General features: G+C 46.1%; 1 protein-coding gene across 2 annotated transcripts in view; it reads right to left on the bottom strand.

Annotated features, from left to right (window-relative positions):
* The window catches only part of LOC111148925 (ligand of numb-protein X 1), a 102,731-nt gene extending 91,856 nt beyond the window's left edge, over nucleotides 1-10,875 (bottom strand). Inside the window, exon 1 of one of the 2 annotated variants that reach the window (XM_022505722.1) lies at nucleotides 10,484-10,875. In XM_022505722.1, coding sequence (XP_022361430.1) covers nucleotides 10,484-10,875 — 392 coding nt within the window. Of the gene's footprint in view, nucleotides 1-1,874; nucleotides 2,271-10,483 lie in introns of those variants that run through there. The other variant, XM_022505723.1, reaches the window with a different exon arrangement.
* Nucleotides 10,876-21,132: the final 10,257 nt, after the last annotated feature.

Here is a 21,132-nt window from a genome sequence, read left to right as displayed (position 1 = left end):
CATATCAATTTTTTTACCGTCTGTATTTCTCAAAGCACCACCATAGTACCTGAAATGTGTCATTAATTTACCGATTAGTTCATTATCACACTAGTAGCCTTGGGTAATAGCTACACAGAATTCTCTCATCAGTCATGCCCAGGGACTGGAAGCTTCCAGAAAGTTCTGGCAAATTAGTCTGGGAACACCATTCTGGCAATTTCCTGGCATTAGGCTTCTTGGACTGCGTCACATCTTGGAAAGAATGGCCTGTTTGGGTCCAGTCACTCAACATAAAAGTTGCCTCCATTCACGTACTTGTAGCAAAGAAACCTGATAGGGCAGTGTGAAGAGCCTTCCTTTAATGAGGCTGTAAAACTGAAAGTAACTTAATGGAGAGGCTCAGGAGCGCCTACAGTGGTGAGAGAGAAGATATTTCTGCTGCTTCAACCTACCAAACATGCGGTCACTGCTACAGCAGTCCCTAGGAAAGGAGCACAGCGGCCAAGAAGGACAACAGGTGGGGACAAGGGTACCGAGGAGGGGCGCTGTGGCACCTGATTTTAGAGACACCATCAAAGGAGAAGGAGACTTGCCACAATCCCAAGGAGCTTGCCCTTGTATATTTCTCTAGAAAAGCTTCCATATGCCATTATTACCCCAGAGATGCTCACCATTCGGGCTTAGCCCACATACTTCGCCTTTGAGCCTTCTTATCTGAGGACTGGGGTTACAGTCCAAAAAGATGGGACGAGCTAATCCTGAAGTGCAGGGTCTTCAGAAGGAATTGTGTGTCTCCAAGGACCTAACTCCTTTATTCTCTCCTCTGTTTATCAAGAATTTATTGAGCATCTACTATGCTATACACATTGGCTAGTCTGGCTAATTACAAAAGAGGTCCTGGTTATCACCACATGCTCAGGGGCGGGGGCGGGGGTGGGTTACCTCTACCTATATCCCATCCACTGAGCTTTTCACATCTCAGCCCTTGGCCAGAAACGGTTCACATTCACCTGCAATCCTCTTGTCAGGCTCACTAACAAAAGGAGTCAGAAAAACATCACGGTCGAGTTTGGGTGTGTGAGTCATTTCCTCTTATAAAATGGACATCGGTCATGTAGGAAAATGTCTGTATTTTCTTCGAGAAGCACAGTGAAGTATTTGGGGGCAAAAGGTCGTGACTGCCATTTACTCCAAACCACCTGAATAAAATACACGAAGTAAACGTGGCAAAGCAGTCATCGTGTGACCAAAGTGATGGGATGTGGGGGCTCGCTGCGCAGTTTTCTCGGCTTGCCCGTACGTTTACAAATGGTCAAACCCCAAACTCCAGCGGACATCTATTATTTATTTATTTATTTTTTACACACAGGGTGATCGCTCTACTGTGCTGATGCTGTCCGTGTTTTCAGGTACAAAGATTGAGTGTCTCCATAAAGGGAGTTGTCTTCTCTCAACTAGAAATGCAGGACAGGGGCTGCAGATCTGTGTCTGCAAGCCTGGTTCTTAATTGCTCTTTGGTTCTATTTATGGAAGGAAGAGAAGACACATCTATTGAGAAAAAGTCGGGTACCAAAAAACAAAAAAAAACAACAACAAACCAAACAAAATGCAGCATTGGCACAGAAGCAGGAAGAAAATGCCTCGCTGGGAAAGCAGGGCATCCGTAAGATGGTGGTTTCTGTTTTTTGTTTTTTTTTTCCTTTGGTAAGTTACAGACCTAAGCATGCCGCTTGAGACTGCCGGCTGGTTGGGTGCTTTGTCAAGTGCATCTAGCTCATGTGGGATTGATTCCTTTAAACAGACATACCAGCCAGGGAACGGAGTCCGGTTCTACCCCCAACACACCCGACACACACACACACACAGGCAGGCAGCGTGATCGCGGGACTCACAGTTCTGAGCACAGGAAATGCAGGTTGCCCACATTGTCAATGTAGTTGGCAGGGCTGAGCCAGGGCAGGACCAGCAGCAGAAGCGCCTTCATTTTTCCGACCGGGAGGCTGCTTTCTTCCCGGCCACCTTCGCTCTGTCAGCTGTAGGGGCCCGGCCCAGCTCAGTTCCCTAAACAAGCCTGGCCATCTCCCCACAGTCAGCAGAGAGTAGGCACGTGATGTGGAACCCTGCGATGGAGCCACGCTGAAAAATCACAGGCCTGGAAGAGGGTTGTGCCCTCTGCTTCTCAGATGGGGAGACAGGAGCCCCGAGGGACCCACCACGGTTGGCAAGAGGGCTCGGCTGAGAGCAAGCAGGCTGATGCCCGGGAAAGGGACCTGCCCCTCCTGCAGGATGCCGACTGGTTCTTGGGAAGCAGCTGGTACGTTGACATCACCGGCCGAGAGCAGATGGACTGGAAGCTGAGCTGCGTGGGGAGAGGGCATGGGCATGACACGTTCACACCCCACAGTGTGGCTAGGCAAAGCATCAAAAGCTGTCCCCTGCTTTGCTAGAGGAAGACACTGTAAGAAATTAGCATCCTGGCACACAGCCTGGAGATCGGAGCTCGAAGTGAGGCTCCAGATACTGAGACAAAGGAGGGTTAAACACGAACCGACTCCGTCCCTGAGTGTATATTTAGAACACGCCTTTAGGTGGTTTTACCTGTCCCTGTCCTGATGACACTGGCAGCCCTTAAGAGAAGTGACAGCTTCTCTATTCCCTTGGACAACCAGCCCTTTACAAGGTTATGGCTGAGTCGCTCTCTTTGAGAATAGCGGAGAGCCGTGACAGACACACCTGGACTTCTGCCGGAACCAGGTTCAGGTTCAGGTTCCGGTTCTACGTGACGGGAAGTCTCTCTGTTCCTCTTCCTCCCCTGAGAGGCTGAACTAAGCTCTGGTACCAGCTGTAGGAGGCTGGGCAGTCCATGTAATCCCCCGAGGCTAGCTGCCTCCTTTCTGAAGTGGAGCTCTCTTCATGCCTGACCCATTAGACACAGATCTGCAGCCCCTGTCGTGCATTTCTAGTTGAGAGAAGACAACTCCCTTTATGGAGACACTCAGTCTTTGTCCCATTAGGACTTCTTTGCATGCCTAAGCTCTGTGATACCCCAGAAGCTCCCGGGACTCCCCACCTTCTCCCCCATCTTCAAGAGCACTAGAATCTGGGATGCCTGGGTGGCTCAGTCAGTTAAGCATCTGCCTCTGGCTCAGGTCATGATCCCAGGGTCCTGGGATCGGGTCCCACATCGGGCTCCTTACTCAGCGGGGAGCCTGCTTCTCCTTCTGTGCCTTGCTCCCCCTGCTTGTGCTCTCTCGCTCTCTCTCTCTCTCCCTCTGACAAACAAATAAATAACATATTTTTTTTTTTTTTCTTTTAAACAAAAAGAGGGCTAGAATCCATTTGGGTCTTTGTGGCTCAAGGCCTCAATCTTAACAGAAACGGCTTAAAGGGTTAGTTCTGCTAACACACCCAGGCAATTCCAGCAAACTCGACTGACCGGGTGGAAGACCAGGGAGAAGTTGGTGAGGTGAGACCCGACGCGGTGAGCGGCAGCAGACAGGAATTTGGCCTCAGAGCCGCGCGTTTACCTGAGGCAGGGCTGAAAGAGCGTAAGCACAGTAGAACCTCAGAACGTCCGGGTTTAACTCCCATGATTTTGGTCAGAGATAAGCCATCCTGATAAAGCATGACATGTATTCATTTACAGTCTCGTTGAGGCTCTCGTTTGAATTCCAGTCCCTGTAAGCCTGGTATGCAAGAGTGAGTCAGGGCGGGTGAAAAGGAAGTACAGCGAAGGAACAGTACGAAGGAAGTGAGGTTGGGTATTTAGCTGCTGGAGTCAGACGACTTTGACCCCTAGCTCTGCCGCATACTAGCTGTGTGACGCTGGGCATGTTGTTTAACCTCTCTGAACCGCTGTCTCGTCTTCTGCGGTAAGAAGACAATACTAATAGTGCTTACTCACAGTGTTGTTAGGAAGGTGGAAAGAGATGCCTATTAAGAGCATAAGGCTCAATGAGTGTCAGTTATCATTATAAAAATTATCATTAATAATGATAATAATGAATAATAACCACTCGCAACAGTGAATGAGCCCAGCCGGCAGCTCAGCGCCAATCTCCAGGAGGATTTGTTTTTCTCTTCTTTCCTCCTGCGCCGTTCGGGACATGAAATGTTACAGCCTTTTCCTGAGTATGGAGTTTCATGGAGTCCTGGGACATGCTATTCTCCAGGGTCCAGGATCTGCTGGATAGATCATGGCTCAGGAAGAGCATGGTGTCTAAAAAAAGGCTATGGGTTTCACAGTGTGCTAGATTGTATTTCTGATAATGTTGGGTATGTCAGAGTGCCTCTCCAGGTCTCGATGACAAAAGAAGGATGCTTGTCCTTTTACCTCCTTGCATAAAATTCATTAAGGGATATGAATGCAACATGAAAATGAAGGAATTGTTTTGTTGTTGTTGCTTATGTCACTCCTGCAAAAACTGCGGGTTAGGCACCCAAGATCTGATCTTCTCTTCTTCCTTTGAACAGAAACTGTTTAGTTCACGGTGGTAATGCACCTTAGCCTCTCTCACAGATGGGTGGCCATATAACACAATACTGGACAATGAGGTAGAAGCAGGATTTAGTGGGTAAGGCCTCCCAGAAAGCTTTTTAAAGCAAAAGTCTCAATTTGCACAGTGTCGATTTGCTTTTCCTGCCAGTTCTTCCTACCCTGAACTTATTTCTGCCTGGAACTTAGAAGTGATGCTGGAGTTTGAGCAGCCATTTTGGGACCAATAGGTGACAAAATTGAGGATGAAAGCTAATCAGCAAAGCAGAAAGAGCCTGGGTTCCTCCTGATGGCATCATGATAACATCATACTAATCATGGACTTCCTACCCCTATACATTATGTTATATAAGAAAAATGAAACTTTTGCAAAATTAAACCAATATAATTTGAATTTTCTAATATCTGCCATCAGATATAATCCTAATACAATCCCTTTGGGATAGAATCCCACCTTCAAATGGCAATATTCTGCAGCAACATTGCCAGTAAATTGCCCTAACCCTAAACCTTGTACCCTTTGCCTAACTTCTACCTAACCTTAAATGTCATCTCAGATATCACCCATAACTTCCTGTTTTCTTGTCTCTTTTCACTAAACAGGGAACTCCTTGAAGGCAGGAGTTCTACTGATCTTGTTCTGCACTGTATCCTCCCCACAGTGCCTAAAACACAGTAGATGCACAATAAATATTTGTTGAAGGAACTAGAATTCAACTTGGCTCACAAGTCAACTTTGGACAAATCTTTCTTGATCAGAAGCAAATTAGCAAAATAAAATAAAACAAAACAAAAGGACTTCAGGACTTCAAATGGGCCAAGAGCCAGGGCAGGGGTCAAGCATTCATACAGATGGGTAACAAATGTCCAAGAAGAAAGGAAAAAGGTATGGAAGATTTCAGGACATGTGTGTCCCAAGAATGTTGTTTCTTTAGCAAATTCCTTGGAGCATGATAGAAATTCAAAGGTTCTCCCAGAATGCAAGGCAGGACAACTGCCTCATTTCTTCTGTGCCCAGGAGAGTGCCAAGAGCAGCTCTCAGCCAGGTAGGAACAAGGAAAGAGTTGGGTTCAGGATTGGAATGTCACTTGAAGAATGTATGTCAAAACACAGTTATGGGGAAATGTGGAGCCTGGCTAATGTGACCAACAAGATTTGTAGCCTACCCGTCTTTCTAGAAGGCAATGCTCCCCTAGACCTTTCCTCTGGCAGCAGAATTCTCCCTACACTACAGGCGGTAACTGAGTCTATGTTGTACAGAACACACTAACGAAAGGGGCCACCTCCTGGGAGTACAAGTCAAGAAAGGTCTGGGGCAGGTTTTTGGAGAAGAAACTCCCAGGACTTGGGGAGTGAAGTTAATTAAATGAAACCAAACCAAACCAAACTAAACCAAACCAAACCAAACCAAACCAAATCCAAGGAGCCTTCAGTCAGGTGTGTCTTGGGCCAATTACACACATTTTCATTCAGGGCTGTTTTCAAAACACCAAACCATGATCTCTTTATTCCTGCTCAAGTGTAGCTTAAGTGTCAGCTTTATTATCTCCCCTAGTTATTATCTTCCATAAGATAGAAACTGAAGGGCAAACGGACTTATCCTATGAAACAATTCAATGTGCGCGAGATGTCAACTTCTCCACTTCAAATGTCATTTCCTCAGGGGTAGAAATCATGGCGTGTATAGATGCTTCTTTCGTTCTGGGCCAGGCCTATTGTAGATCCTTGATGAATATTATACACGCAGATGATGCTATTACACAAGACTCATGTAGCCTTGAGCCTCAGACAGCTCCCACTGAGGAGCGAGGAAGTGAAGGCTCTCCTCCCACACATCCTCTCCCTGCTCTGGGCCAAGAGAGATGCATGGGACTGGCCCCTAGAGAAGCTCTGCCATGTCTCCTGGCAATGACCTTTGGATAAGAAGGCTGTCTGTCTCTGGACTCAACAAGCCTATCACCCGCATGGGAGTTCTTTGCAGGAGACCCGTGCGATGGGAGTCCACAGGTATCTAAGAGGACAGAGGTCAATGGAAGTAGCCAGAAGATTCCAAACATTAGCTCATGTGCTCAGGTTTACTCTCCTGGAAGAACCCTCTCATCTGAAGTCAGGAACAGTTGTCCTAAGGATTTACATTCAACTCAGGGTCTCAAGTGGCCAGATAACAATGTTTACAACAATGTTTACGAACGACATGAATTCTGGAGAAAACAGGCACCGTTTGTTTAAAGACGTGATGCTGCCTGCCTCTCGGGCTCAAGTCAAAGGTTAGGCTGAGCGTGGACCTATGGACAAGTCATAAACAGAGACCTCGGCAGAGGGGAAAGTTGTTTCTCTATCACATCTTACCTAGAGGGACAATGGCAACATTCTGAATGTGATTCACTTCTGAAGAACTTTGTATTCAAAGAACCCAACTGAAATAAGTTCCCATTCTACAGGTGGAGAAACCTACATCTGCAGTTCCCCAGGAAGTCTGGGACTGTTCGGGTACTGGGACCCACTGGAAGAGCGTGTGGATCCACACGGGTCACACGGTGATCTTCAACCAGAATGGTAGTTAAGTCTCCTTACTAGATCAACCCTGAGCCTGCCTAGTTTCTATTCATTCCAATGCCACAAGCCAAATAATATTTTAAAAAAATCCATTCCATTGTAAATCCTGAAACTGAAATGCAAAATTTACAGAGAAAGCTATCTTCTAGTACAAATGCATGACCACGCTTTGGTACTTGTGGCTACCAACCTGAAGGTCTCTTACAGAAATGTAAGGAAAATACTTGCTTCCTGCTTACCTCCTGGTGGTTCCCAGTTAAAGGGACTCCAGAGTCCCAAGAATTTAATATTCATACCCGTTCTGAGGGATAGGGAAAGAGATGGTCCACTGGCCCAGTTGTTGGCCCAACACCTAACAGGGCTCCAGAGTCAGGTCCTGGATGAGCTCCAAGTTTCGAATTGTAGCCAATCAAATGCCCACAGGGCGGAAGGGAAGAGAGGGTATATTAAGCATTTGATGACTAATATATACAACATATTTTTGGAAATGTTGGTTTCAACCTACTTAGGAAGCTGATGTGTGGGGCAGACCAGGAGCGGGTGTTGAGGCCCATAGCTCCCTTATGTGGGAGTTTTCCCCTCCACAGGGAGCTGCTGCTGGGTGCCTGTGAAAAACTCTGAGGCCTTGGTGTGAAGAGGTGATTTCAATTAGTTTTGGGTTCTTTCCTCACTGCTGTTTTTCAATTGTGCATATCATTATCAGCTGAGGATTCATCCAGATTTTTCCCTGGGCTTCCTTGAGGTGTGTGGGCCATCGCTCCTGTGTGTGCGGGTGAATGACCTTCCCACTCTGGGCAGCTGAGGGGAGCCAGTGTTCTCTCTCTTGTGGAGACCCCCGAGGACCCCAACTGCTTCTTCCTGGCCCCTTTTCTGCACCACTTCTGTTGCGAACTTGCCCTCCGATCCATATGCCATCTTATCCCTAGTTTTTAATAATCTGGGCTTCAATCAGTTCTTGATGAGGAGATGAGGAGGAGACGCTGTGTTCACGTTGTCTCCAGAGACCACCCCCATTTCTTTCCTTTGCTCTCCCTTCTCTCATCCCTCCCCTGTGGAGCTCCTGTAGCAGGCAGAACAACGCCTGCCCCAACAGATGGCCACCTCCTAATCCCAAGAGCCTGCGGATATGTCACCTTACAGGGCAAAAAGGACTTTGCAGATGTGACTAAATCAAGGATCTTCAGATGAGGAAATGATACAGATTATCCAGCTAGGTCCAATGTAATTACCAAGTGGGCAGCAGGAAGGCCAGAATCACAGAGAGAGAGATGTGATGATGGAAACAGAGATGAGAGAATGAGAGAGAGACAGAGACAAACAGAAAGTTGGTTGGGCATCTTCCTTCAGCTCAGGTCATGATCCCAGAGTCTCGGGATCGAGCCCCATGTTGGGCTCCCTGCTTGGTGTGGAGTCTGTGTCTCCCTCTTACCCCACTCGTGCTCTCTCTCTCAAATAATAAATAAAATATTTTCAAAAAAAAAAAAAAAAAGAAAGCGAGAGATAGAGAGAAACAAAGAGATTGACAAACAGAAAGAGAGAGACCCAGAGACAGAGACAGACAGACAGGCAGAGACTGGAAGATCGTACGCTGCTGGCTTGGAAGATGGGGAATGAGGCCACAAGCCCGGGAAGGCAGGCAGCCTCCAGAAGTGAGGTAAGGCAAAGAAGGGGATTCTCTCCTAGAGCCAGAGGGAATCAGACCTCCCAAAGCCTTGATGGGACTTCTACCCGCTTAACTATAAAATAACCCATGTATGTGGTTTGCAGCCCCTGAGTTGTGATCACTTGGTATAGCAACAATAGGAAACTCAGCTCCCAAAACAAAGGTAGAGGATTCAAAGGTTGGGACCAGGGACTGTGTTGGGTGCAGGGAGCTCTACCAGGGCCTTTGTCCTCCACCGCTCCTCAGCCCCCTAGCCAGTGAGGCCCCTGCCTTGGCCCTCTGACCTGCCCCAGACCTACTTCCCTGTAGAGAGTGCCTCCCCACGCTGGGCCAAACTTCCAGCAAAGGTCACAAAGGGACTCCCTCACCCCCTTTTCCTCTGGCCACACCTCCTTCTGGGCAATGAGAAGAGAGGTACCCTAGTTTAGATGCCAACAACAGAGAGTCAGAGGCAACCCACAAACCTGAGTTAGATGCCTTTCATTCAATATCCTGGGGGCGAAAAGTAAGTTCACGGACATAATTAGCCTGGAAAATAAGTGCTACGCCTTACAGCCTGGCCACTGGCCTGGATGCAAGCTCCCATGTCAGAGAATCTGCCTGTCCCAACAAACAAAGACTCAGATTCACAACGTAAGGTATGTGACCTTTAGAAAAAAATACCTGCACCTACCTCTTGCCCTTGTCATGACAGGAACCAAGGTAAACACTAGTTTCCACATTTCCTCTTATGAGTAATTATGGTATTACTGTTCACCCTCTCTTATGCGCCTTAAATGTTCTAAGAGAGTGTCTCATGGGCAACGAGATCAGGGCTGTCCAGAGACCATCCACTGGGGATGCCCAGGAACATGACGATGTAAGTGGACAACATAAGGGGCAGACAGGTAGAGGGCATGGTGCTGGCCAACAGCAGGGGTGGTCACACCATCCCTCTGCCCCCTCTGTGTACCTTGCCCAAAAACCTAGCAGAAAAGTCCCTGGAAGACAACAGTTGTCTACATTTCTCCATTGAAAACTTGGTTGACAATACCTCGCATCTCCTCAAAGAAGAGTTGGGCTTTGTCAATTCCCATACAGAGGACATTTTAATAATCATGAATCAAATTGGGAGACTTCTTTTTTCTGAAAAAAAGATAAGCAATGCCTGCCAGGAAATCTTTTGGGGACCATGAGCCCCAGAGAAAGCCCCTCATCAGATCTTTCCAGGATTTCTGACATTTCAGAATGCACACATATGAAATAAGCCAGTCACAGAAGGACAGATATGGTACGATTCCTCTTCTGTTAGGTTCCTAGAGCAGTCAAGTTCATAGAGGCAGAAAGTAGCATGGTGGTTACCAGGGGCCAGACAGGAGGGAATGGCGAGTTTTGGCTTGATAGGTACGGTTTCAATTCCAGAAGGTGAAGAAAGTTCTGGAGAAAGGATGGTGGTAACGGCTGCATGACAATGTGAATGGACTTAAGGGGGCTCAACCATACTCTTAAAATGGTTCAAGTGGCAAATTTTATGTTATGTGTATGTTACCGTCATAAAATAACCCACTCCCCCTCACCCCTACACACGCCACAGCTCTATCTCATGCTGTGTTTTCACACTGAACCCTAGGAATCAACACCTAGAAGGTTCCCTTTGCGTTTACCAGCTGCAGAGAAGAAGGCAGAGAACAGGCATGTCGCAGAGCCCTCGTCCCCAAGGATAGCACTGCTCCAGGGGGCAGACGAGCCCAGCTGTCCCACCCAGAGAGGATGGAGCTGCGTGGGGCAGGCCCACGAGGAGACCCTACCTTGTCTGAAAGTGCTGCTCCAGGTCGCAGCGCTGCAGGACCTCGGTGCAGTGGTCCGAGAACGGGCAGGTCACCAGCAGCTTGTTGACGAGCTTGTTGACCAGGATGCTGGAGCGCTTGCAATGCTGCAGCACCAGCGGCTTGCGGTCCACGGGGCAGAAGTCCTTCTCCACCAGGAAGTTGGTGAGGCACGCGGTGCAGTACGTGTGACCACAGGGCGTGTCCAGAGGGTCCAGCAAAGCTTGCAGGCAGATGTGGCATATGAGGTCATCGTCCACATCTCCGGTGTAGGTGTAGAAGTGGTTTTCCTCGGGGGAGTGGGCTTGGCCACAGACCGCACACAGGGGTGCAGGGCTGGGATCTGGGTGACAGGAGGGGTCTGGCTGGCTCATGGTCAGCTGGGGAGACGCTCTGACAGGGAATTGACCCAGGAAAACAGGGTGTCCTCAGGAGAAAGTCAAGATCTTCCAAGAGCCATCCACAGACCTGAAAGAGAACAAGACAGCTCATCTTCATTTTCACGGCCACCTGAAGACTTGCCTTACGATGGATGTGAAATTCTGTCACCAGCGGGCAGGGAACCGAGCTGTGATTCAGAAGGCCGGGGCTCACTGCCCACCTTGGTGACCGACATGACCTTGGGTAAGGGACCTTGCTCTTTATGCCTCAGTTTACCATCCATCCTAGTGGTGATAATGTTTACCTTTAACATCCTCACTTTGGGGTGGGAAAAACCATTGGGTACTATGTGGGAAATGCCCAGAGAAACTCAAAAGAAGTGTGCCCTAAGAAATATAAATGGTTAATAAAATTCAGTTAGACCAGTGATTCAGAAAATGCTCTGTCAGGGGACACCTGGGTGGCTCAGTTGGTTAAGCTGCTGCCTTCAGCTCAGGTCATGATCCCAGGGTCCTGGGATCGAGCCATGCATCAGGCTCCCTGCTCAGTAGGAAGCCTGCTTCTCCCTCTCCCTCTGTCTACCGCTCCCCCTGCACGTGCTTGCTCTCTCTCTCTCTCTCTCATTCTGTCAAATAAATAAAATCTTTTAAAAAAATAAAATGCTCTGTCAGATTGGGACAAGAAGAAAAACAGTTAATAAGCTAATGACTTTTTCTTATCTTTCTTCCCAACTTTCTCTAAAACTCAGAAAATGTAGGACATCAGAACCTTCAATTAAATCATCTGAGAAGAAATGAGAGCTGCCGGGTCCGTTGTATTTTCACTGTGCTGAGGGAACGATCTCTTCTGTACGCACTTCATCCACTCAGTCAGTCACTTAGTGGTTACGTGGGCTCTGGGCCCGCACTGCCCGGGTTCGAATACCACCACTGCTGTGGCCAGTGATTTAATCCATATCTGTGGGAGGAAAATAGCAACAGCCTACCTCCTAGGGTTGCTGTGAAGATGAAATGAGATATGAGACATAGAGCTCTTACAGTCATATCTGGAGTACAGTAAGTGCTCAGGCAGTTATCAGCTACCATTTTTACACGCATTTGTTACCGAATTTATCTGGTCTCCCATCTAGCTCCATTGAGCTAGAAACTGAAAGCTATAGTTCCTATAACTGGCCTTTTTTGCTTTCTTTTAATAATACACACACACACACACACACACACATATTTAAAACCAGTGTAATACTATCACGCTATGCATTTTCCTTTGGGATAGGAGTCCAAATAATGGAGATTTTAACATTCCTGATTAATAACTAGAAGCGTCTTGGAATCATTCAATAAATATGTTTTGAGCACCAGCTCTGAGCTAGGCAGTAAGCTTGGTACTGAGGAGACCTTCACGGAAGCTTTCAAGGACATGCCCTTGCTCTCGTGGAGTCCCCAGTGCAGGGGAGGCAGGCGTGAGCACAGGTACCTGGCAGCCTGCATGACCAGTGCGGACAGAAGCACGCACTACGTGACTCTAGGTGGACTGTCATGAGGATTAAAAATCCTGCACCCTCCCTCATCCACTTCCCCCTTGGCTTTCTTCATTTTGGAAAGTAAACAAATAGACATTAGGCATTCCACCAGAACATAAAGACACATGAAGAACCTAACAGGAAGCCCGCTGCATTTGGAGATGCCACGGCATTCCTAAACCACGTTCCATCATTTTTCTCTATCAGATGAAGTCCAAGGTTGTTTGTAGGAGCGCAGCCTTATCTCAAAAAGAAAAGACATTGATTTCAGGCTCTCACTGGGTCAACTTTGTGTTTACACTTCTGGACTTAAAGTATGCCTGAAAGAACACTCTGGTCAAGGGGTTGAAGAAAAATGTCCCGAAAGCGAAAACATTCAGAAATCACAGCATTTTATTTGGCATTGAAAGGGACCACAGAAGGCTAAGGTAGAGAGTGCAGAAGGGGGTTAAGTTGTTCTCTAGTCAAATTTCATGGAAACATACACAGCTGCTATGTGTCCTCAAGGCTGATAGAAGGTACTGGAACCACACAGGAAATGCTTTAAGTGGCATGAAAAACAGTCCAAAAGTCAACAAGAAAACAGAAATGGGCCACCCAAAAGATGATCATCCACTACAGGGAAAAAAGTGCACACATTTGGAACTCTGACAAGAGTTCGGTCAAATGCTCCCACGTGTTTGGGTCCTGTCCATTCTTTCTCGTTGTGCTGTACTGGAAAGTGACAGGAATGCAGTTGCAACTCTGGTTGTGCCACCAAAAAGCCAACTTCACATTTCTGGGCCTTATGGGTGAAACGATGGAGCTGGACCAGATTTTTGGTTTTGCAGATGGTGTTCTGGAACATGCCAGATGCCTCAGGATCTTCCAGGGGAAGGAAGATGGGAAGGCAGTTTGGGCAGAGCTGTGCCCACCCCACTCAGTTCTAACTCCAATTTTATGTCTCTGACACATCAGTTTCCTTATACTATTCTGTTGGAAGAACCCTAGTTTAAAAAAAAGAAAAAAAGGCAAGCCACCAGACTGATTCCATAAAGTCCCTTTCAGTGACAGAGTTCTAGGATTCTGTGCTAATAACGCAGAGGGTTTTCCTTTGTTCTGGGTGGTCAGCTTTTGGGAAAACCTTTTTTTCTTTGCTTTCTAACAGTCTCTGAGCATTTACCATGTGCCCGGCGCTGTCCTGGGGGGCTTGTATAGACCGTGTTCTTTAATCCATGCAGATCCCCGGGGGTTGCTGGGTTTTGTTTGTTTTCATTTAACGGATGAAGAAGTTGAAGTGTGACTTGGAATTAACTTGCCAGTTTCACCAAAAAAGAAACAAACCAAGAAGTGATGATGACTTCAGCTTCTGTTCCTAACCGTTTCGCTGTGCTGTGTCCCAGCACCTTTCCTCATCATGACTGGTCAGAATGTAACCGGTCGACTATAAGAGCCCCAGGAAATGAGGTTTAAAATCTTTGCAGGACCATTGTTAATAGATTTTTTCCAAGGCTCTGATTAAAAGTATTCTTTGCCTTTACTGACCTCTGGAATGCCCGAGACCAGATATATGGGATGGGCAAGCAAAAATGGCGGGTTCTAGCTCCAATCCCAATTCTTTTTTCTTTCCTTTTTTGTTTTGTGAAGGGAAATTTGACTTCCCCGGTGCTTGCGCATGTGATTCCTAATCAGATTCCTGACATAATATTAACGTAAACACTCCTGTATATATTTTCCAACTTTGTTTTGGACTAAATAAAGCCTAAATGAATAGACACAAATTATGAGAGAATTGGAGAAAAAAAAAAAAGCAGTTCGGGCTCTAAAGAAAGAAGTAGGTAGACTTTAAAAAATATGATTAATAGGGGCGCCTGGGTGGCTCAGTGGGTTAAAGCCTCTGCCTTCGGCTCAGGTCATGATCTCAGGGTCCTAGGATCGAGCCCCGCATCGGGCTCCCTGCTCGGCAAAGAGCCTGCTTCTCTCTCTTCCTCTGCCTGCCACTCTGCTTACTTGTGCTCTCTATCTCTCTGTCAATTAAATAAATAAAATCTTTAAAAAATATATATGATTAATATAATTTGAGGTGTCTTCTTTCCAGTATACATCTCCTAAACACATATGACGCATCGTGTTTTTAAGACATGTATGTGCCTTGCTGAACTGATAAGAAATTATCTAAAATCATTATGGCTTAAACGTAAGCTATTTTTTCTTCGAAAAGTAAGTGAGAGGGCCCGTCAGCTTGGAGTCATTCACGTCCCTTAGTGCACAGGTCCTCAGCACTTCTGGCCCTGGCTGAGATGAGAGGACAGAGCTGCAATCTGGCTTTCTTGCAGTTTGGAGAAAGAGAAGGGAAGTTGACTCCCTCCTTGGGTGTGTGTATGGGGCAAGGGGTTGAAAATCGTGCCCTTCCTTCGTAGAACCCTCGTGTGGTTTAGGAATGATGTTTTCCATCTCTCCTGTGATTCGAGGTGCAGCAGAAGCCCAGGGAGACTTTGAGAGGTATGTGGAGTCCACCAGCATAGTGGTGAGAAGTGCCAGGAAAAGTAAAAATCCCCATCCCTGCTTCCTTTCTCGCTGGGGTATGGTCACACCTGGAATGTGTACAGAAGCTTCTTCCACCTAACTTACAAATTCTGAACTTCTCTGGCAGACAACAAAGCCACATTCCAGAGCCAACGTGAGTCAGCACTGTCTGTGAGCTCATGAGAGGTCATTTGTATCCTGTCACCTGCACGTTAAAATCCAATATAGTCTTAACAGCCTTGGGGATATAAACTGTTTGGGAGAGGGAAAATGTCTGCGTGACAGAACCGACCAGAACGATGGGGTCCCTGGTGTGCTGGTATCCTGCTAATTCTCCTTTAAATGCACCCTGTCTTTGCAGAAGATGGTAACCCGAGGGAAAATCATACACTGTGCTGGAGAGACAATGGATACATATGTCATTTGGCAGGCTGCACTGACAATTTCACATTTTCCTCGTCCTGAAAGGACAAGACTTGACTCCACAGCTCCTCCTGAACGGCTGTATGAGTCACAGCTTTACAACAACCGTGATGGGGTGTCATATTATTAAAAAGAATTCATCCTCACTGTCAAAGGCAGTGTGTACTGCATTGGACTTTGACCTTGACAAAGATGAAACATTGATAGCCATAGGCTCTTTGTGTTGAAAGGGACCTTGAGAGAAGGTCCCTACAGGAAACAGCCCTTTCCTACCTTAGAAAATAGATCGTCCTGCATCGGAGAGCTTGAACTTCTAGGAGGAACAGTCTGCAGACATAACAAAAATTTGCTTCTCTAGAACTCATCTATCCCTTCCATGGGTGTCAGTATTTCTCCTAGGAGCTGTTTAGAACATGTCACATTCAAAACAACAACAGCAACAACAACAAAGCAAAAGAATATGTCAAATTTCTGAAGTCCCTTAATTATTGGAAGACACCCCATTTCCCACACCCACCCCTTAGCCTTAGCCTTTCTGGCATTCCTTCTAGTTTCCCTAGACTCTGTGAGGCTGACCACTCTCTTCCAGAAACTCCCTGATGGTTCAGGGTCCCTCCTACAGTGTACGGGTAGAATGAACCCCAAAACTCCAGGACAGCATGAAACAGACTAACTGTGCACAGAGCCTAGGACGGCGTCTGCTTTCTCGGGCCACTGTGGTCGCTGCAGTCCTGGCCTGCTCTGAGCCAGACACTGCCCTGAGGCCTGGAGAAAGCTATCAGCAATTCCTGAGCCCAGAGGGAAAAACAAAATCCAGGGCAATAAAGTGGAAAAGCAGCAGCTGGGAACAGAGGTTAGAAAATGCAAAGATATTTAGCGGAATTAGGTGGATTTATTTAAACAGAAATTCCTCACTGGCTAAACACTCGAGTATCGGAATCCGCTCCGTATAACCCGATCCCAAGAATGAGTGGTATTTGGGGCTCTGGACTCTCCCATTTGTCTGCAAGCGTGCTTATATTTTGATACATCTTGTTCCCAAATGTACTGACAACCTGAACAGGAGCAAAGAGAAATGGAAACCATTTAAAAGCATGGCAAGTCAGAGATCACTGTTTCATCCAGAGGGCAAACCTCCATGAACACTCACTGACACCCCCAATAAATGAAAATGAAAAAGTTAAAGAAGTGAGGCCATGGGCAGCAGATGGAAGGCCAGTGACAGGAACCGGAAGTCCCGCAGCTCTGGACGCGCCTCAAAAGAAAAGAAAAGAAGAGAAAAGGAAAGGAAAGGAAAGACGAGAAAAGGAAAGGAAAGGAAAGGGAAGGAAAGGAAAGGAAAGGAAAGGAAAAGAAAGGAAAGGAAAGGAAAGGAAAGGAAAAGAAAGGAAAGGAAAGGAAAGGAAAAAGACCAAGACAAAAAGCTGCACAAGGACTGGAAAAAAAGTGTCTAAGGAGGTGTCCTAGACACCTGGGCCCCCCCAGGTGAGCCTTTCACCAAAGGGCTCTTAAGTCGGAGGAAGAATTTGCTTCCCATGAGAGGAAAGAAGTGACATCTAAGCCAGGCCCTGAAATGATCACCAGATGATTGGATCCCAAAAGAGCCTTGTTTTGAGAGTGTGTCGTTAAGTGACAAGCATCCCCTCCAGCAGGGACTCTGTGACCCTGTAAACAGTGTGGGGTTCTGCCCTCCTGTGGTGGGGCTGCTTCCTGGATTCTGCTGACGTGTTCAATGTTGTTCAAAATCTCCTAATCCCTTCCACCAACCCCAGTGTTTTACACAAACCCATAATGACTAAGAACCCCTATGCTAGAGGATTTCCGAGGGAACTTTCAGCTTTAAGAAACAGAGCTGGAGGGTTTTTTTTGTTTGTTTTGTTTTGTTTTTTTAATCATTGGGGATGCTTTGAACTTTGGATGAAGCTATGCAGGGCAGAAGGGTTGCAGGACAGGGTTCGAACTGGTCATGGAGGCCACACCTTAGTGCGGAGATCCCAGTCAGTCCGGAACACCATCGAGGACCGTGAAGACCAGAAATACACTCATGCAGGAATCGAATGGAAGAGTGCTGGGAAATTCTTCACATCGGTGACCTCATTTCTCTTTCTAAAATAATTATCAGCTGGCATGTTTGTCTAACCACGGCCTGCCATGACCCTGCCTGGAACTCCTAAATTAGATTATTGGTGGGGGTGAGGGGGAGTGATCGCCAAAGTTAGCGCAAGCTCTATCTTTCTCTAGCAAACAAAGTAGATTTATAATTACATTTTAAATTATAGATAGACTGTGTGAAACTTGGAGGTATCAATAAGGTACCATCAATTTTTTAAGAAATACCAACTGTGAACTAAGGGACATAAGAGAGTGAACAAATGCTCTTGGGGCTCTTCCTTAGCTTCTAGACACATCAGTAATAGGGAGGAATTAAATGCTTTAGGGACCTGAATAGAAATGGTCACACACGGGCTAAAAACTGTCTTTGAACCAAGAGGGGTTGAAGTGGGGGCTGAGGGAGCAGGGGCGCCATATACATTTCCAGAAAAAGGAGAGAGAACACAAAGAAGGCAGGTGCTTATGGACTGTTGTGAAGGTCAGGGTTAGGTCTGATCCTACTTCTTATCAAAATCCATGATCTCCAAGAGAGAGCAAGCAATTCATTCCTTCCATCTACGAGTGACACCAGCTTGCATAGTGCTGCCTACACTAGAAGGGACAGAAAAAATAAATCTAAATGGTCTTTAAAGATGTCAAAATATTTTCAAGAAATTAAAGGAGACTCAAACTGAGAGGAGACACTGTCTGGGGTCCACAGCCGAGAACACAGAGAGCCAGAAAATGGGAAGAACAAGAGAAGTGTTCAGGTGAAAAGAGTCCCAGGGGGCAAGTGGATCAGATACAAGTTTTAGTAGCCCCGGGAAGATCTTTTACAAGCTGCTTGGAGAGGAGCTTTGCCTCTCTTGACTGAAGATTTACTGCCTCTCGTCTGGGTATCATGGCGCCCCTTTTCCTACCTGGGTTTGTTTGTAAGAACTCTGTCCCAGAAAAAAATGTCTTTCCATCTCCTGGTCCACCAACATGATGGAATGGAGCTGACCCCCTGCCAACAACAAGAATGAAGACAGACTATTTTGGCTTGACCAAGGACTCTGTTCGTGCAAATACTCGCCGTAGAATCTTGGGAAGCGCTAATGTCAGAGGAGAGGCATGGAAAAGCAGGCTGCCGTTCTTCTACCCAAGGCTGAAAAACATATTCACTAAATGCTTTTTTTTTTTTTTAAACAGATAACCAAATTTTATAGAGGGAAAGACAAGGTGAAGGAAGATATTTGAATTCTCAATATTGTTTCTGCTATGTTTTAATTCTATATATATTCATTGATCACCTATGCCATGCCTGGCCTTGGTCTTGAATTCTGTGGGACCTCCCATAAGGAATTCAATTTTATCTTCAGTAAGTTTAGTTCTAATTAGAAAAAAAGGAGCTTACCTACAGAAAACAATGTTAAAGCACTGCAAAAAAAAAAATACACAATGAATATGGCAAGGAGTATGATCTGTGTACCGCCCCCTGCCCCCCCAATAAGAGACAGGGACAAATTGTGGAGGAAAAGAGGTAAGAAAAAGTATAATGTGACCCAGAATGGTTAGGACAGCTCGTGGAATAGTTGGGTTTCAGGGACGATCATCAAAGATTAAGGGTGTTTGGACAAGTGGGAAGAAATTAAGGTAGGGAAAGAGCCTGAGCAAATCCCCCAGTCAAGGAAGAGAAATAGACATATTGGTGTTTGGTCACTTGATGACCTGTATTTGAGATTTCAAAATTATTTAAGAAATCATAGGACTTTGAGTTGGGTAAGAATCTTAGATTCTCCTCAAGTACAAGAATCCTCCTTACAAAAGCCCTATAGGATGGTCTATCAGCTTCTGCTTGAAACACCTACAATGACGGGGAGCTCATTAGTTTTCCTACAGCTAAATGCTTTCCTTTTGTTACTTCGACGTTTCAGTGTGAAATAGATCACATTCACTCTCTCAAAACATGGCAAGCCCCACCCCCCATTAATGAGGGAATTGGTGGTTTCTCTCTTATCTTTTCTTTTTGTCTCTGGTTCTTCCAGTTGTCTTCCTTGATAGTTGAGTTCGTAGTAAAGGGTCCACCCAGGATGCTCTCTAGTTTGATGAGGTCCCTTTGAAAACATGGCACCCAGAAGTGGACATCTACCCAGTTGTGGTCTGATGGTTCAGTGGAGGGGTTGCTTCCTTAACCAAGGTACTACTTGTCTTTCAAAGCAACATAAGATGGCCTTTACTGATTTGATTTTGCAGATACATTACACTATTGACTGAAAAAACTCAGCAGGTCTTTTGATCATAAAACACTATTGTGCCTTGAACACAGAAATATATGATGAAAAAAAAAAGAAACACATGATGGTAGTTTTGAAGACTGCCTATTATAACTCTCTTTACCTATTTTTTGACCAATATTTCAGCCTCCTCATGGACAAGGAATCATTCTATATAAGTAGTGGGAGAGCCTGTGTCTATGAATGTCAGTTGGTGTGGGTGTGGGTGTAGCAGGTGGAATGTTGGCTCCCTAAAACATCTTGCCCTGTCCTAATCCCCAGAACCTTATCAGAAAAAAAAAAAAGGCCCTTGAAGATGAATTAAGGATCTTGAGGTGAGATCATCCTGGATTATCTAATTTACCTCAAATCCTATGACAAGTGTCTTCATTAGACACAGAAGAAGAGAACACACACACGTAGGAGAAGGTGATAGGAACCCCACAAGGTTACAAATGCCAGGAAGCACCAGAAGTGGGAAGAGGCAAGGAAGGATTATCCTGGAGCCTTTTGAGGAAGTGAGGTCATGCTAAAACCTTGATTTCAAACTTCTGGCCTCAGAAATGTGAGAGAATAACTTTTTGTTGGCTTAAGCCACCAGGTTTATGGCAATCTGTTATGGTGGCCTGAAGAAACTAACACAGAAAGCTCTGTATTTCCTGGGGCGTTCCCCCCCAGAATGGGGGAAAACATCCCCAAGTATCCACACCAACATTTCCCTCCATGGTTTAGGGATATGGAAAGTAGGTTGGGAATGACAACCACTTAGACGGCTCCATTCTTATGGAGGCAGTGCTCCCCTCATAAAAAAATGTAATAATTTTCTTTTAATCCATTACTAAGTTAGAATGCAGATGTTTCCACGATGACTGGTAAGCCAAGTTTGCTAGAGCCCCCAGGGGAAAAAGACTACAGAGACACCAGCTGAGTGTGTGTGAGTGCTGTAGAGAGCATAATGCACATCTAACGAGGATACTGAACGAGGAGTTTGAAAACACTAGATGACTCATATATTAATGTGAGTACGTAGGAACCTAACCGCGCAGCGTTCTATTCAAAGACGGCCACGTGACTGCCAAAAGCAGTCATAGGCAAGTTATGCAAATCATCTCCCAGATGGCAATGACATATTTACACCTCACCATCATGCATGTGCTGTTGCCATGCACTGTGCCGAGAGGCTATTAAAGAAAATTCTTGGAGAGTTTTCCACTCTGCTATTGGTGAAGCCTTTTGTGTGCCTGTGACAAATGCATCAAACACAAGAAGCAAGTAAGAGTCACTGGAAAATAATGGTGGAATTTAAATCCACACATTCCAAGGCACAAACGAGTGAGGTAAAAAACACCACCACCAATAACAACAACGTGCCCGGTGAATTGGGCCAGAACCTGCTGCGATAGTTATATTAGGGTAGAGTCAATCTACCCCATCAAAGAGCATGGTTCCCAACAGCA

Source organism: Enhydra lutris, unplaced genomic scaffold (assembly GCF_002288905.1).
Source record: "Enhydra lutris kenyoni isolate GAN:26980312 unplaced genomic scaffold, ASM228890v2 scaffoldscaffold21, whole genome shotgun sequence".
Lineage (NCBI taxonomy): Eukaryota > Metazoa > Chordata > Mammalia > Carnivora > Mustelidae > Enhydra > Enhydra lutris.
Note: the sequence above shows the minus strand (reverse complement) of the source record. Positions and strands in the feature narration are given on the sequence as shown.